General features: G+C 41.0%; 1 protein-coding gene across 2 annotated transcripts in view; it reads left to right on the top strand.

Annotated features, from left to right (window-relative positions):
- The window catches only part of LOC311196300 (contactin-3-like), a gene marked incomplete at both ends in the record, with an annotated part of 77,349 nt that overhangs the window by 14,852 nt on the left and 44,458 nt on the right, over positions 1–18,039 (top strand). Inside the window, one exon of one of the 2 annotated variants that reach the window (XM_084269838.1) lies at positions 11,842–11,940. In XM_084269838.1, coding sequence (XP_084125964.1) covers positions 11,842–11,940 — 99 coding nt within the window. The remainder of the gene's footprint in view (positions 1–11,841; positions 11,941–18,039) is intronic. The other variant, XM_084269839.1, reaches the window with a different exon arrangement.

An 18,039-nucleotide genomic window follows, 5' to 3' on the forward strand; every position in this document is an offset into this window, starting at 1 on the left:
AGAAGCACGGGTCGGGTGTTTCTGGGCAGTTGTTTTTTCTCCACTCCCACAGCTTGTCTGGTTGGAACGGTCTGATGCTGAATGTATTAATCTATGCAGTTGCTTGTTCAGGTGTAATCCCTTGTTCAGCCACATTTATTCGTCCACTGAAGGATGTGCACATCGGTACATCATGGCATATTAAAGGTTTACCGCCGCCTGCCACAGCTGTCATCTCTCTGACCCTTCAGTAAACTAACAGTCTTCCACATAATTTTGCTTTCATTCAAGTGTAATGCCATTACTGTGGAGGCAGACAGAATGCAATTCTCTAAAGATCTTGTCTCGTTCCCTTCTCTTCCAAGGAGGTTCATGTGCTCAAACGATCCCTGTGTTTTCTTTTTTTCACTCTCTTGCTGCAAGAAGAGCAGAGAGCCAAGTGGCCTGGATAAGCTGTTTGCACTGGCCCTTGGAGAATGGAGCAAACTGGAAGGATGAACTCACCAGTTAGCTGGGAGGCATTTGTAACACTTGAATTTCAAATGTCTTCATTTGTTTCCTTAGCACTCTTATTTTTATAGCTTTTTACTAAACTGTTACACAGATTTTTAATTTTTTTCCTCCCAGTATCACTTGGAAATAAGCAAATCAAAACCTCTTTACCCAAAATCACCCAAACCATGTTTAAATACTAATGTTGTATGGGAATAATTTAAGACTGAAATGTAACCACTGGTTTTCCTGTAGATATTTCTTGTTGACAAGTGATGCAATTCCAAAAAAAAACCAAGACACACACCTTACCCCCCAGCTTCATCTTAACGTTTGCATTGTATTAGTACTTCTTAGAGAGTGTGGATAGCTTTGTGGTCTTGGAGAGCTGATGGAGAGAAAGAGAGCTGGTAGGTGATGGACTGAAACCTGTGTGTGAGGACATCTGTTCAAAGCCCTGGCAGCTGTCATGTCATTGAGTGCAGTTTCTGCTTATGAACTTACCAGCATTGCAATATCTAATGATTTGTATTGTCCTAGTGCTTTTATATTGATTGCTTCTACTGTATGTAATAGTATTTTACCCAGTAATGAAGTTAATCAAATGAGTCAGTGTTTGTCGGGTTACTTGGTTTAGAGGTGATTCTGTGCTGCCACAGCTTCTCGTCTGCACTCTGAACTCCTGTTCACAATTTGCCAGTAAGCTTCATCACTCGCTCCCTGAGTGCCAAAGAAGTGTCTGGTAGGATGCTTTTAATTGCTAATAATCTGATACTAACAGTTGTGTTTTGCGTTCCCTTGTTGGTTGTTCACACTCCTTTGCATTCAGATGTTTTCATACCTCTGATTTCTGGATTCATGTCCCTTTCTGGTTTTATTCTGTATTATTTTCAGAATATTTTAATGGAATGTTCAGCCAACAAAATCTAGCATTTTTCTCCTTACCGTTGCATGACTTCAGCTCATAACAACATATGCTACTCTTATTTACCTTTTCATCTGTGTGCACGTCTCCTTTGTTTGCTTCCATTTAAAAGTAACTACATCCCCTCTATAAGCCAATTCTGACTTTTTTTCTCTCTCCTGGCTTTTCTGATGCTGATTCAGTGGAATTATGATCTTGGTTTTTCATTCTTTACTGAAAAAAATCTACTGATCCCAGTTCTGAGCTTTGTGCAGGACCAGTTACTGACTCTGTGGTAAGGGTGAAATCCATTCCTCGTATCCCAGTGTCCATGAGAAGATGAAGTCTGTACAGAGGCTGGATAAGGAGTGTTGTGCATTGCAGCAGCTGCCTTTAGGCACCCTGTGGTACTTGTCCACCCCATACCCAGGTGGGTGTTGGTTTGCCATGATGTAAGGTGTCGAAATAGATAGAGCTGGAGTCCATTCTTACTGCAAGTCAGCACTTTGCATAATGCCTTCAATTTATATATCACTGCTTGCAGGGGGCTGCTGTTCTTCCTCCAGACAGCGCAGTATCAGGTACAAGGTCATTCTGAGCAAGGCCAAATGCAGTTTTATCATCTCTCTGTTTGTCTCCAGTTTAATTATGTAATGATTATTGTTCCTGCTTTTATAAACCAAAACATGGGATTTGTTATCCATGTGGGGATTATATGGCTTCATTTTTTTAAGTGTATTTCTCTGTTATATCTGGGTCAGGACGGTGATTAATATTGGAAGAGAGGTTTTGTAACCAGACTGAAGCCCCAGCATGTGTACTAAAAGGCCATCCTCATTTTTACAGAGGATATGAGGGGCAGAAGTAGATGCAGCAGACAGAACAAATTAAATTTTGGCTAAATTGGAGTGGTTGGACTTGTCTGTGGTTCCGGCCAGGCTGGTAAGTGTGTCTGTAGATGGTAGGAGCCGAGCAGCCCTTCGGCAGGGTAAGAGGCAGTGTTTACAGTACTTCAGATGTCAGAAAGTAACTTATGCCAAGGTTATTCTTGTCTTTTGATGATGAAAGATCAGAAGGAACTGTCAGATGATCTGTTTTGATCCCCTGGATATTGCAATACAATTTTTCTCTGTAACCCTCATATTAAATCTTATCCAGCATGTGGTAACCTGCTGCTGCTTCTGAGCCCCACGCGGTTTTACCTGACTCCACCCTATGGGTTTCTCCAAGGAACTGATACCAGGAGAAACCTTTGCAAGGAGCCAGTCAGCAGGTGAGCAGGCAGCATGCTGCTGAGCCTTGCAGGTCGTGGTGGTGTTGCTGTACACCTTCGCTTGCCTCTGAACAACCTCTACTGACTGTTGCGAGTCTGTTGATGGAGGGCACAAGCATAAGAAAGTTGCTCTATGGTGAAAACATATATCAGTGTAGATAAGTGTCTGCAGTTGCAAGTATCTGCACTTGGGTAGGTGCTCCAACAGTCTGTTGGAGCATCTGTGAGGATATCTGCCCATCAGGTTCCTCAAATGTCCTACCAAGAGTGTGAAGCTGTGCTCGGCAAGGACTGCCATGTGCTCAGTCCTTGCTGCAACGTGATGTAGGTGCAGAATAATTTGGCACCTTTGACTGAACACTCAGTAAATGAAGTGTACTCAGCAGCACTTGAGAAAGGAGAGGTTTCCAGGTAAGACAAGAAACTGGCTGCTCCAGTATCAGGTAACTCTGATGCGAACATCAGCTCCCCTTACTGAACCACTCCAAGATGAGGCCAGATGGCCTTGAGAAGGCTTTTATGCTGTTTTGGTTGAGTTGACTCTTAGCTTTTGCCTTTTTTTAAGGAACAGCTCCATCAAACTCTGTTCCCTGAAGCTTCACTGCAGCATCTTCTGTTATCTGTACCTTAAATGTAAACATGGAAGTTGTTACGGTTTTGCCATGCAAAACCCCAGCCAAGTTCTTCTCTAGATCTTTCCTACACATGAAGACTTGCCAAGGGCATGCATGCCCAAACTCTTGATTGCTCACCATGGTGGCTGTTCATTGCTCTTCCTCAGTAATGTTCACCAAATGGGATATAGCATTGCCGTTGAGGTGAGATAGTCTTGAGTTCAGACCCTGGCAGCAAGACCTGTGAAATGCCTCTTGATTAAAAGGAAAGGGGGAGATAGAGGAATGTAATTGAGTAAGGGATTGGCAGAATGTATTTTATAGGACTGAGTAAAGGGATGTGAAGAGAAGTTGACAGACGTGCTGTGGCTGAGTGTCAGTAAGAGTTGAGGGACCAGATGCTTGGTGAAGTGTAGACTGAAGGAGAAGCTGTTGAAAAGAGGGACCAGCCTCTTAATTCTGGTACTTTCTAACTCCAAATAATGGAGCTTGCAACCTCAGTATGTTCTGATTTTGTTAGAGACTGTGGAGGAATAGGTTAGCACAGGAATGCTGGGTTAGGTTGTCCCATGCTTTTTAGCTTTTCATTAAATGATTTTAAGAACCTGTACCTCAAACCCATGCACTGCTTCATGAGAAATGTTTCATCGTTGGGCTTTCATCTTCAGCATTCAAGAAATGATTCTGCCACTTGAGCCACACAATGTCCTGTCTCCTGGAGATCAAGTTAGATTTTTTTTCTTCTTTTTTTCATTTTTATGTGAACCTGGTATTTTTTTTAAATTGTTTTTAATTTCTCTGCTGTCAGCATCCAAATGATGAGGTTTTTTTTCTATTCTCTACCTTCTCTGCAGTAGAAAATACCAGCTTTGCTTGTCAGCTGCAAGCACCATTGTAGCAAGAAATGTATTTCACTGCATCCCTGTTCCCTGAAGTCTGTAATAAAGTAACTGCAGACCATCTGCTTTAGCCACTTTTGGCTACTGTAAAGGAAACAAACAAAATATATTCAGGTTTGCTTTGATGTGCTCCTGAACATCCATTAAACTGCAAGTTTAGTGTTGCTGTACGGTGCCTGGATAGAAATACATCATTTTTCTTATCTATCCTGTCCTCCTGAGCCTGTTAATGTAGTCTAATCCTAGCTAGTAACCTACAAGATTTATAGTTATAGATGTTTTTAGCAATTTTCCAGAATCTGTGTTATTCTGTAGCAAAATCTTTGTGCTCCACTAGATACTGCTGCAGTAGTAGTGCAGCACCCAAGGAAGTGTGGCTTGTGTCCCTGTTTTGGAAATGCTAGATTTTAACATCACAGAGGCAGTTACAGGCAGTGCCAAAGTGCTGGACTTGGGATACCAAGTCTGAGTTGGTTTATTTGTCAGATGTGGAAATTGACTTAACCTCTTTCTTAAAATTGCATGAATAGTTAATGCAGTAAAAGAGCTGTTTTTCCTCCACACGAATCAGGCAAATGTGCTACCCTGCAAATTTATTGCTTTTATTTTTGCCTCCACATTTTTCATCTGTTGGTAGCTCCGATAATAAAATTAAGCTTTAATTTCCTCTGAATTCCTCTGTAAATGTTGTTCTTGATACAGTGTTATTTCCTATGCTTGCACTCTATCCCCTGTATGGCTCACTTCAGGTAGCTTACTGAAATCACTTATGCAGAAAGCCATCATCCCTAAGTTGCCCTCTACTTCTCTTATTAGAGAGTTTGCTTTATTAAACTAAAGTTGAGTCACAGTGTAGTTGACAGACCCATCTGGTTTTAGGCTGGAGAAACTGTACATTGGAAAATTACTAAAATAAAAACCCCTTAGTGTCAGCTGCTTGGGATCCCCAGCTTATCAAACTGCAACTAACCCAACAGCAGCTGGAGCCAGAGATAAAAGCCACCCGATTCTGGAGAGGATGATGACCTGGGTGTTTTTGGCAGGGTAGGTCAGGGGTTAAGGTTTGCTCTCTTCTTCTGGGTGAACAGCTCCAGGATTGTGGCTCCTGGATGGGGAGGTGCAATGTTTCACCACCCATGCCTGCTGGCTGCAGAGCCAGGTCCTCGGAGAGGTCTGCTCTGTGGAGGTGATGGTGTGCTTTCCTCCAGGGACTGTGGTGTTCATCAGCTGGGTTGGAGTTAACAGCATTCCTTAGGATGTTCACAGCTCTACACAAACGTCTGCATTTCATCTTATTTTGCTTAATGCAGGGGAGGACACATGTTGTGGTGAGAACTGGAAATATTTTGAAGGCCTGTGAATATTGGGCTTTATGCTGACTAACAAGTCAGTGTATTTTTACGTGTGAAGCGGCAGCTGTGCCAAGACATCTGCTGACAGGACACTTACTCATCTGCTAGATCTGGTATTTGTCATAGCTACATCTGTTGCCCTCACCAAAGCACCGGGGCTCTTTGCCAGGTGCTCTGTACCAAGCGAGATGGGCAGGATGACCGAGTTCAGTTACCCGTATCCTGGAGATGCTTCCTGGTGACAGCCCAGCTATAGTGCTGTTAGTGGGAGGAGGCATCCATTGCTCTAAGGAAGGTGGCTGTCTTGAGGAAGATGAAGGAGCTAAGTTGGTGGCAGGGAAAACAATCCTGGTGTCGTCAGCATGATCCCAGAGCTTCAAAAACGAGCTGTTGTCGGATGGTTTTCAAGGATTTATGTATTTATTGAGGGAACTCCTCTTGGGAATGCTGCTACTTAATAAGTAAACAAACCAACCTTCAGGAAACCAGACCTAGATCTGGCAAAGCATTCTCAGGCATCTGCTCACTGAAACAGGACTGTCTTCACCACTAGACCCATTTGGTGGTCATGAGTGGTTAGGGGTGGGGATGCTTTATGGACCGCTAGCGTGGTCTTGGGGTTTGGTTTTGAAAAGCTGGGGGGATACAAAATCTTTGTTGCATTTGAGAACTCGGCTGAGGGTTAATTTCTTTGAGGAAACATCCTCCCCTCCTGAGACAGTTCTTAAATTAACTTGAATTGCTTTGTTTGGTGCTGTGTTTGCCTTGAGTTCAGTGATAATTCCCAGATCATGCAAATTTATGGAAGGTATATTTATTGGAGAATGTCTCTCCTTCAAAACATGCATTTCCCTTACCATGCTATTTTTCCAGTTCTCTTAGTGTATTTTTACCAATGCAAAGCATGTTTTTCTTTAAAAAAAAAATCCCTGCTCGTCAGATATTGGCTTAACTTCTATGCTATTAATGTTGCTGTGCTGCTGCTTTATTCTGCTGTCTCTGGTCTCTCCCTTCTGTTCCTCACAGCCCACAAAAGCATCTCATCTCTCTCTCTCTGTCCCTCTTTCTCACTGCAGACTCTTGCATCTTTCTCTGCCTGCATCCTACATTCACTGCACTCTGATACATCCTTGCCAACTTCTTCTTAGCTTCTCCTGTTTGTGTTTATGTAACACACTTTGTTGTATGACTTCTAAATGATTCTCTTTCAGCTGGCATGAGAGTGTTCAATACTTTCTTGTTTGTTTGGGTTTTTTGCTGCACCCTGGGTGATATAAGGGGATGTGAGAGTTGTGTAAGCAAGTTTTTGGTGCTGCTGGCTGGTACTGCTCACCACAACTGGCTCTGGCAGGCTGTTGGTCCTTGCATGATCCAATCATTAAGTCTTCTGCTCTTCGTGCAGTGGGGACAAACTGCCTTGTAGCACCAGCCTGACATGTGAAGCTTGGAGATGGTTCCCTGGTAGCTGGTGAATATCTTCTGGAGTGACAAATCACCCTGACTTTTTGCGTGCTTGAGTAACGTTCACTTATGGACTGTTAATAGCTTTCTCCCCTCTCCTTTCTACCTCCAACAATAACTGATGATGATAGAGATAATCCTTGGTCTTGCCTACCTCCCAGGCTTCATCCAAAGCCCAGGGAAGGTGGCAGAAAGTCTGCCTCGCCCCATGTGCTTTTACCAAGCGTGGCAGCGTGTTAACAGCCCATGTGTCTGGGCCATCCTGTTAAGTGGATACAGGCATGCTTGAGAAGCTTAAAGTTACAGCCAGTGTGCATTTAGCTTCTGGTATCTGTCTGAAGAGGTATAAATACATGGACATGGACTTGATGTAGTCTGGAGTGGTGGGGAAGGTTTGTCGATTCATGTGGGCGATGTAGGTGGTGGTGAAGAGCTTTGGCTTTCTTTGTAGGAACAAATTTGTCTTTCTCTGTTTGCTCCAGATGTTGCCATTACCAACATAGCTGTTGCAACACACTGAGCCTGTTTTGTTCTGTTTTGTTTTTTCTTAAGAGCTGAGAGACTGCTATTTTGTTTCTTTTTAATAATGTGACTTTTACAGGGCGAGCAGCTTGTGAATTAGTACTTCATTATGTGCTGACATCGAACAAAGTCCCCACTTCAGAATTACCTATTGAAGAAAACAGTTAAGATTTGGTTGTCTGACTCATTTAGATACTTGAACATCCCACCAGTACAGAATTACACATAAAGCATACTTAAGTTCTGCTGCTTTGAATAATAATGAGACTAATGAAGTAATAGAATAAATATTTTTGTGGATTTTAAGGGACAATTATGTTTGTAGAGCATGAACCCTTGTTCTGCTGTTATCAAAACAGTAGAATTGCTAATAAATGTGTGTTGACAATAAATATCAATTGTTGTTAGTGCAGTAAGATGCTTGGTTTCACTGGACTTGGAGATGGATATGGATACTGCATCCTGCTTCTCTTCTGGCACTGAAAGTGTCTTGTGCATGAAATTGGTAGTGTCCTGTGCATGAAATTGGTATGATTTCTGGCAGCCTCTACTAATCTCATGGAGATCCTGTGTACAGATCCATGTGACTGGGGTGATCCATCACTCAGGTGTCTTGGCACAAGGTGGTACAACTCTGTGCTGCCGCAAGCTGGGAGTGATGTGTCTGGAGCAGCCTAGTCAGGATAAATCCAGAGAGGTTCTTTTTTAACATGGAGTTCTGTGTCTTAACACAGCATGAGTGGAATAATTGGTCTGGTCTTGTGCAGTCTCTTTGTTTACCTTCCTGGGTTGCATAGGATGACAGAAAGGAGAAGTGTTTTAGAGGGTACATGCAACGAATGCAGTCCATGCCACGTGCTCTGCAGCTGGAGATCAGGTTGCTATCTAATTCTTTCTCAGGTGTTGACATCAGGTGGGAACAGGGTCTGGTTTACCTTACACAGGTGCTTCAGGTCGCATGTTCTCTTCCCCTTGTTAACTCAGAAATCCCTGTCTTTTAATTGTCATAGGCATCACCTGAACTTCTAAATGCTTTTGTGACAAATCCATAAAGCCCCTGTTACAGGGTGTGATGCCAATGTTACTTACTGTTCATGTTTCAAAATCTTTCTTAACAGTCTGCTCCAGACTTAAATTTTAACTTAAACAGAAGGAGAGAGTCCAGTGGAATATGCAGTTTTCATATCCTGGCTGTCTGTGTGTGTGAGAACACAGTGTTTTGTTGTTCTCCTACTTGGGCAGAATAAAAAGACTTTTCAATAAAGCTGAATTACATGTTCTTGCTCCGTTTTATTGCAGTGGCATGTGTATTTCAGTTGGTGTAACTTGATGTACTTGCTACTAAAAGATGAGGTAAATATATGTATTAGCAGGGGAAGGGAGAAGAAAATGTTGTTTCAGGAGGCAGAAAAGTCTCAGTTGCTAGCTTCAAAGTTTCTTCTATATGGCAAGCTGTAAACAGGCAATAAAAACATTTAATTGGCAAATTACACAGTACTAGATTAGTTTCAAGCCTGATTTTTTTTTTTTCCCCTCCTATAATCAGGTTTTTGTAACATTTTTACCAAAATTTTTTCAGTGTTATGATTAGAGATTTTGCCTGGTAGAGTTAAGCAGTAAAGTTGCTCATTTCCTACCGGAATGGTCCCATTTCGGATGTAAGGAGATAAAAGTGGGGTGTAATAAATGCAAGTAAGAAGCAAAAAGACACAGGCAAGAGAAACTAATTAAAACACTTTATATTGGTGACCAGTTTGAGGAAGTAGATAAAGATTGAAAAATGTGGTGATGAATAAGAGGCTCTGTAGATCGATAGATGAAATGCAGAAATACTTCATATATATTTCTGCCCTTTTCTTCCACACAAAACAATGGGATATTGTCATCCCATGGGGCGCTGAAAAGCGAGTCCCTTTCTGACTCATCGCTTCTGAAAACCATCTTCTGTCCTGTTCTTATCTTCCTTCTTTGTTTCCAGTTATATTTTATCTATTAAGACATTTCAGCAGGATAAGAGCCTCTGATTTCAGAGATATAAATCGATCTGTAAAAGTAAACAATCTTTTCCATTATTTGCCCACCTTTTACAGAATTTTATTTACTCTGTCAGTTTTCTGAGAACTTAATGTTCCTTCCCAGTGATTTCATGTAATAGCAAGTTTTGTTAGGAGATACAGCGCTTCTCCCTAGTGTTGTTGCTCTGAGGATATTGGCTTTATATATATTGCACAAAAAAAAAGGCAACAAAAAACCCCCAAAGCCCCACAAAACCAAACAACAAACCCAACCCCGAGCCAGTCTGTCCTGATACTCCAGCAAACAGGACTGGTTTTGACCTTTAATACTCTGAATGTGCTGCAGAGACAGTAGAAAAGGAGCTGAGAAGCTCCTGTACAGGCAGGGAGTCCCTTCCAAGGTCAGAGGAGTGGGGTGCGTTGGCTGATGCTCTGCTGTTGTTTGGCACGGAGATTTTTTAATTATGTTCCAAGTGGCACCAGACAACGTGTAGACAGAATGCACAAGTATATAAATGAATTAAGTGATGATATTTCTGCAGCTGTGTGATTAGTCTGGTACTTAAACCACCCTAGAAGGTAGGATGGAGAGCTTCCTGCTAATTAGCGAGAAATTATTCTTTCATTGTAGTGTGGCTCATATTCTTCGTTTTCTGAGGCTTTCTGCATTGCTGCTTGTTTCCAAAATCCTGTTCCCCTGTGACAGCAGTTTTCATCTGCAATCAGTGATTAACAACTCCTGTGGTACTCCATCACAACCGATCAAACCACTGAGCAGCGGCGGGGCCCCGCTGGGTACCTGGGGATAACGAGGACATGCCTTTGCTGACGCCTTGGCGTGTCCCTTCCCGAGGTGCTCAGTCCTGTCCTGCTCCTGTGCTGTGGCTCACAGCACAAAGGTGAGTCTCCAAAGGTCTATATGTGTGATAAATGAGTGTATGTGCTTAGCAAAGAACCGATAAGCCAGTTCGTCTTAATTACTGCAGTGATAGTTACTGCGTGAGATTTGACTCGTAGTGGCTGTGATGTCAGAGGGCAAAATTTGGTCTAATTTATGTGTAAAATAGATTAATTTTTTCTTTGCAAACTTTAAAATCCAAATTGCATAGCTGTTTCCAATCTAGTGTTGAGTAGCATGTCTCTTCTCTGAAGTACCAGCTGAGGACCCAAACTTACTGCGTGGGTGAAAACATAGACCTTGACATCTACCTGCATGGAAATGCTTCTTGAGAAACCCTCCTATGAGCTTTAGATGCAGTAACAAAGAATAATAGGACAGTATCTTACTGAGGCAATAAATGTGTGTTTTTAAATGAAGCACTGACATCCTAATCACTCCTGCCAGTGTTCCGACTGCAGCAGATATTGCTTTTCAATATTAAAAAAACCCTGTGTTTTGGGAAATTGCTCCTGTTGGTCAACTCACTGCTGTTATGCTGGGTTATAAAGATAGCTTTATTTTAAAGACTTCGTGTTTCAGTGTCCCTTACAAGTTCATAAACAAACAGCTTGCTTAATTTTTTTCTCTTTTTGAAAAATGTATGGTTTATTGATGGAAAAATCTTTCTTAGTGTATAACCTCAGTCTTACTTGGTGTTGACTTACATCTAGCTTAATTCAGGGATCTAATGAGGCTGTTCTTTCTTGGATCTTGAGTCACCAGTTAGAGGGGAAGTGAATCTAAATTTATTAAATACTGCTCTGCAGTTTGGTGTTTCCACGTACTCAGTAGTGCTTGTTTCCCCAGTCTCACAGTCTAAAAACACCACAGGAGACCCAAAGCTGGGCAGAGCCTGGCCTTGGGTCAGGACACCGAGGTGCAGAGAGGTTGCCTTTACCAGAGCTTAGTGAGGCTTGGAGGGATTCTGCTGCACAGAGATGGTCGAGGGGCTTCTTGTCCGCTTGAAAAGAGAAATACTCCTTTTCTGAATAGTATTATTTTTTGGTTGGTTAGATGAGCTCAGTAGGATCTCTGTGCTATTTTCATCCGAGCTTTCGTTGCAGAAGAAACGGTGGCTTAAGGACTGATTTTTAAGTTATGCTTCTTACTCCTTTTGCTTATCAAAATTAGGGTGGCAAAAGCCTAGCATAAGAAAAAAATTGGCTGAAGCTTATGTTTGATTGTGTCCTTGTAAATTTAGCACTTGAGTCCTGATACTGCCATCCTCCTTCATGGTGGACAGAATGACGCAGCTTCCATCTGCAGCTGATGATGGAAGCTGCTGAATTTGGGTCTTGCTAAGAATTCTTGTTAGGATTTCAGAGCTTGAAACTCATGTGTATTTAGTCTTTCCTCTTCCCTAATACCCATCTCACCTTTCTCTCAAAAGCAGATCCTGAAAACTCCAGGACGAAGATGAGAAGCGCAGTGTCGGTACGAGAGGGGCAGGGAGTTGTGCTGCTCTGCGGACCACCCCCCCGGGCTGGAGGTAAGGGACCTTCCAGGCTTTGTGGCTTAGGCTGGAGCTGGTTCAAATGGAATAGCTCCCGAGGGATGCAGAAGAGAGAGATCCCTCACAGGGAGCAAGAATGAACCTGACTTAGGAAGTCAATACAGAGAAATAGACAATACCAAACCAAAAGAGGGGGAGGGAAGTACTTAAGAGGATTTACTTTCATCTTGAGATGCCTTTCTAGTTCCTAGTAATTTCTGTGCACTTAACGTGTCTGATTTTTATTATATTTCCAGTAATTAATTGAGTATCTTCTGGAGTTAAATTCTGCCCGATTTCACAATTGCCGATGAGCCTCGATGAATCTGGTTTTCTCTGTGACTAGACAATTGCAGAGTAGATTGTTGTCTTTAATTATGCTAGTGTCTGCCTGTTTTCTTGCAACCCAGACATTTAATAGTGTAATGTAATGATGGTGGTGTAATTTAAAACGCTGCTGTCTCGAGAGGGGCCAGAGAACTGGATATAAGCATTCTTGGTGGGCCAAAAGTTGGGAGTACGTTTTATTGTTCATTCTGCATCTTCAGTCTCTGACTAATTGTTATTGAGCCTCAAGTAAGTAATATTTGAAAGTAACTGGGTTTATTTGTTTTTAATTGATATGGAGCCTCGTTATTGAAGGGCTGTGGTGTTAAACTTGAGATTTGATTGCGAAGACAAGGTAATATAAGCTCAACACTGAATGCAATAATATAGGTATTGTGGCCTCTTAAATTTGGCAGAGTCCAAGCAGACACAGCCATAAAGTCGCAATTTTACAACTGTCTGAGCTTGCAGAATTTTTTCTCTCTCTAAACTGATACGTGCTCTTAAATCATCTTTATAGCCTTACAACAGCTTTGTCTTTTCAGCTGCTGAGAAAATAGGTCATTCTCCCAGCTATCTATAAGAATTAAAATGATTAAATTTTGCTTCTGTACGCACTACAAGGTCTGAATTACCCCAGCCGTTCTTAAGCTTGGATCCTGTGCAGGGGGTATACAGCCAGTCACCAAACTGATGGCAGCTCTGCATTGAGTCTTGCAATGTTGAGGTTTGAGGTGTTGAACAGGAGGTGATACAAAACATGCTCATATTGCTAAAACGGTGGTTCAGATCAACACGTGGAAGAGGTGAGAATTCCTTTCGCAGTCAGCAGATGGAATATGATCGACACGTCCCACGCTAATTGTTTTATTCCTGTAAAAAAGAGAGAGCTGAGAGCTCCCTGAATTATCAAATGGAGTTGTGATTTGGTACCAGAATTACTCAAAATCCTTAGATTTGTCTGAGAGTTGGAGCATTAATCATTAAAGTTTTCAGATGACATGGAGCAAGGTGGAAGAAAAATCCTTCCTCAGCTTTCCTCACTAAAACAAACCTGTAGCATGGATATCAAGCACACAGTTCCTGTAGACCTGGATGCAGGTCAGTAAGTCTTTAAAATATCCATGCATTAAACAGAAGTAGTTTGTTAGGAGTAGCAGGGATGATTTCAGAACAGCTGACCTGGCCTGAGGGCTCGAGGGCTGTTCAGCCCTTTCCAGATCACTGATCTGATGTTGGGTTTGGTTTTATTTTTGCTTCTCTTTTGCTTCTGCATTTGTTGCAGCTGTGAAATAATTTCAGACAACACTAATTCTAAAAATCTCAGCTACCTTGTTTTCTCTTCCCCTTTAGCCCCCGAAATGCTGTTCTTTTGTGTTCTGCCATGTTGTGCAGTTTCAGAGTTCTTACTAGCTTGATGGGGATTTGCACTTTATTTCTTACATTCTCTGTAAGGAGCCTTCGAGAAGAGACTTGATTAAATAGCAATTATTCCTCTGTATACAGCATTCCAGTTATAATAGAAACCAATATTCGTCCCAAAAGAAATACCAGTTCATGGTATGGAAAAAGGAAATTGCTTACCTTCTGTAATTTGGCATGTTTTTTTTTTTTTCTTTGCTTATCTTCACCACAGATATTTATGTAAGGAATATGAATATCCCCATTCAGCAGGGAGGAAATTATTCATGCACTTCACGGTACTTTTGTCCTTTTGAAGTTTGCAGTTCCAGTTCTATCCAAGTCTGGGCATCTACTACCAACAATGGGACTGTGTTTTACTTCAACATGCATTGGGTCATATGCAGAGCTTGTGTTCAGCTTTGTGTTGGTGATGGCTGTTGGGGTACAGGGAGAGGAACGCAGCAGCGCTCAGTGTTTCCAGTTGAGAGTGCACGGGTAGTTTTGTGTTTCTCTCTTGAAACATGGGCTGTATCACAAACCACTCCAATATTTTTAATTAAAAGTTAGAGCATTTTCCCTTTTTTGGCATTCTCTCTCTTTTTTCCAGTTGTGTTTCAGATCTACTGAATGGGAGAGTCAGTGAATGACTGGCTTTGTGGGAAGACCTTCCCCCAGATATTTCACTAATCCAGTTGGGTTTCATTTCAGTGAATGTAAGCTGCATTAGCAGTGATTTTTGTTTTTTCTTTTTTATAACTAAGGTGATCATCTGTCATTTTTCTTCATGGCCATAATTTGCATGTAACTGTAATTCTGTAACAAGGAACCTGTTAAAATATCCTGTTCTTTCCACAAGTCAGTAAATCATCTCCCCCACTTTCTCAAAAGACAAAATGACATTCCAAATTGATTTATGTGGTTCTCCTGCTATCTTTTCAAATTTTTATAACCATGAACACTCTACAGCTATTCTGACTTTACAGTGTTACTGTTATGCCTTTGGTTTTAAAGAACTGTCAATATAGCAAACATCTCAACATAAAAAACTTGATATTGGACACACTTAACATGCAGCTGGTTAAAAAACACTCATGCAATGCTATTTTTCCCTTTCTGCCAAGAACAGAAAAGGCTAGACATATGGAGATCTAAAAATGATTTTTCCCTACTATTGATTTTATTCCAAAATCAGTATCTAAGGAGTGACAGAGCCTGGGGTAAAGCAAATCCATGAGCTCCATCAGGGTTTTACCTGCTGTTACTACTGTATGTGTATCTTCCTTGTTATGTAGTTTGTCTTGAGATACTATTTCTGTTTGCTAGATGTCCTGATTTATATTATATATGTTTATCAGACTCGGTTCTACTAATCTGACATTGATTTTTGGGTTTTTAGGAAATGTTCCTACTTTCTGAGGTATATTCTGTTCTTGGTGAGAGGAGAAAGCTGAGGCTTTATGTGAAAACTTGTTTGGTTTTTCAGACTTCTAAAGGAGTTAAGGCTCACCTGGACAAACCTAGGTGTTAGTGGATATACTCCCTGTTATCTTGTTACTATGTGGAATATAACTATAACCCTGAGAACTTGAGTAAATGGCAAGAGTGTTGAGCCGACAAGCTGTTGCCTCGAAATTGCAAGGAAATTCTACATATATTCATGATTAGCCTTGTGTGATACATGTTCCCCCTTCATGCAGTATGGCAAGGCTATTTCTGCATGTATAAAGCAGGAAGAATATGTCCTCCCTATTGTTATGCCTGGATAAATGTAGACTTAATAAATGAGACCGTAGTTGAAGGATAGGGATCAATCTAGCTTATAGCTTATTATTTTAAAGTTGTGACATGCTGATTTGAAATTATATTAGATATGGAAAAATACATCCTAATTTTATTTCTCAGTGCTTGGTATGACAAATATTTCAGTGAATAATGTCATGTCTGCTGCAAATTAGTATTTAGACTTGCAAATTTTCGCTCATGTCTCTTGTATTGCCATTTGGAGACCTGCAGGTTCCAGCGAGACTCTGCTTCTTGACTAACGTGGCATGGAAAGGACCTCAAATGCCAGAAATATTTTGGTGCTTTGTCTATTTCTTTTCCCCACAGCTCTTGAATATCAGCATGCTGTTTTTCAGGGAACTGGAAATTGATTCTTTTTTTTTTTTTACTTGGCTTTGTGAACATTTCATACCCTTAAAGCAAAGCAAAAGCAAACTGATAAAACTCTGGAATACAATTTCCATTCTCCTGTCCACCAGTGCGGTTTGGGGAGGTGGAAAGCATCCTGGGTTTGCACCTACTTCTTGCTGTTGTTGCAGACTGTGGCTGACACCCATCTGGGCACGAAGGATAAGTAGTGCTTGCGGTAGGCACGTTACGAAGTGTCTGCACGAAATGCATTCTAAGGAGAACAGTGTGTTGAATATTGTAACAACAGTGGCCTTAAAAAGGGTTCTGTAGTGTTCTTGAGCTGTTCTCAATCTGCCAAGGAGAAATGGTATTTTTATTTAAAAACCTATTTTGTGATAGTCCTGCTGGTGTCATCATCATCATCATCTGCACAAATTTCAGCTGACAGTTTGAAGTCAAACGGTACCCCAGAGACACTTCCATTTGTCCGTATGAGGGACAATAATAGATGTTCACAGCTGGATTTTACAGTGATTTCTGTCTGTCAGAGCATTATTTTCACCACCAGTAACAAACCAGCACCACAGAGAAACACTCTGTGTTCTGCACTTCATCAAGTGTTGTCTTTCTAAAGCGCTTTTGATAAGCCTGTGTTCCAGGCTGAAGTAAACCAGGGTGAAATTAGTATAAGCCTTCATTATGTATCTGTGCAGCTGCTGGACAACACATAGTTTTAAGCTTGCATGGAGGTGTTAAACTGGCCTAAGAAACCTGAAGCTGGGTAATTCCAGTTTGGGAAAGGGCAAACTGCACAAGCAAGGGATCACTCTTGAAGTCTTCCAGCACTCTCTAACTCCATGATTTATTATGCACATCAGTGTCACTGAACACATGAACACATGGGCGTTTCTGGTTTATTTCTTATCTATTTGGCCTTCTATCTCTTTTTTAAGTCTTAGTTTGAGAGATGTATCTAGATGGTGAAGGATAGGCTCGTAGTCAGGTACTCAGCAGAGCATAGAGCCTGCAAACATCTATGATCAGTAATATTAGGTCTCGTAAATTTTCTGCTATGTCTTGAATACCCATTGCAAAAGTGTTATGGGTATATTGCAGCTTTTTATCACTTTGGTTTTAAGGAAAGATTTCTAGCCTTCAATAATTTCAAATATATAAATATATATGTTTTTTTTTTTTTTAAGTAGCATTCGCAAGCATACAGATCAGAAAACAAAGCAACATTTTCAAATCTCCTTATTTCAAAGCCAGGTTATTCTTTTCATTAGAGGAGTGGGAGAGCATTTGAGAACCTACAGTCTTTACAGTGAGGGGCTTCAGTTCCTAAAGCCCGTGGAGGAATTTCACATAAGGTTGGATCAGCTCCTGCTGGCTACAGTACACTTGGTTTAGGGTAAGGATTCACTGAGATTTTAGTACATATAGTAGAGTGTAACAAGAGTACTGAAAGTAACTTCTTTTTTTCATAAGAGGTTTATTCGAGTACCTTCTTGATAAGTGCAAGACTAGCAAATGAAATTTATCATTAATTACAATTACTACTTCCACATATAAACATCAGTACGCTCTCTTGAAAACGTACTCTTGGGCATTTCCATTTGTTTCCCTTAGTTTATCTCACTAATATTTAACACTGAGAAGAAGTCTGATGTGTTTTAGTTGAACAATAAGCTAAGCCATCATCTTTTTATCCATAAAATTATTATAGGGTAGGAAGCGATTTAAAATACTTTAAAGTATTGAAAAAGCACAACAGAGTTTGTAGAAATGCTCTGAGCAATTAAATATAAAGTTCTAGAGATGTGATTAAAAGAACAATTTGTCATTTGAAATGGATATGGCTAATGGGCATGTATTTAAATATTGCTTCCTAAAGCAGTTTCTTACTTTCCTGCATACTTCCCGAGTACGAACAATTTGATAGGAGCCAGTACAGTTTGAATGACACAGCTAGTCTGAAACAATTAGTTCAGAAATGTGATAGAGAGAAACTAATCCATCATCCTGCACAGCTACAGGGGAAACGAAATTGGGTTTTTATTCAGCACTGGAGCCCAAATGCAGAACAGCATTTTGTTAGACTTTCCCATTAGCATCTGGATTTCTTTCGGAGCACCAAGCAACATTTAACCTGCCAGTTAAGGGGAACTTTTATGTTACAAGGTCACATTTGGTTTGAAACCTAACACTGGCTAATGGTTGAACCCCACATCA

The sequence above is a fragment of the Gallinula chloropus genome, assembly GCF_964237585.1.
Source record: "Gallinula chloropus genome assembly, chromosome: 12".
Taxonomy (NCBI): Eukaryota; Metazoa; Chordata; class Aves; order Gruiformes; family Rallidae; genus Gallinula; species Gallinula chloropus.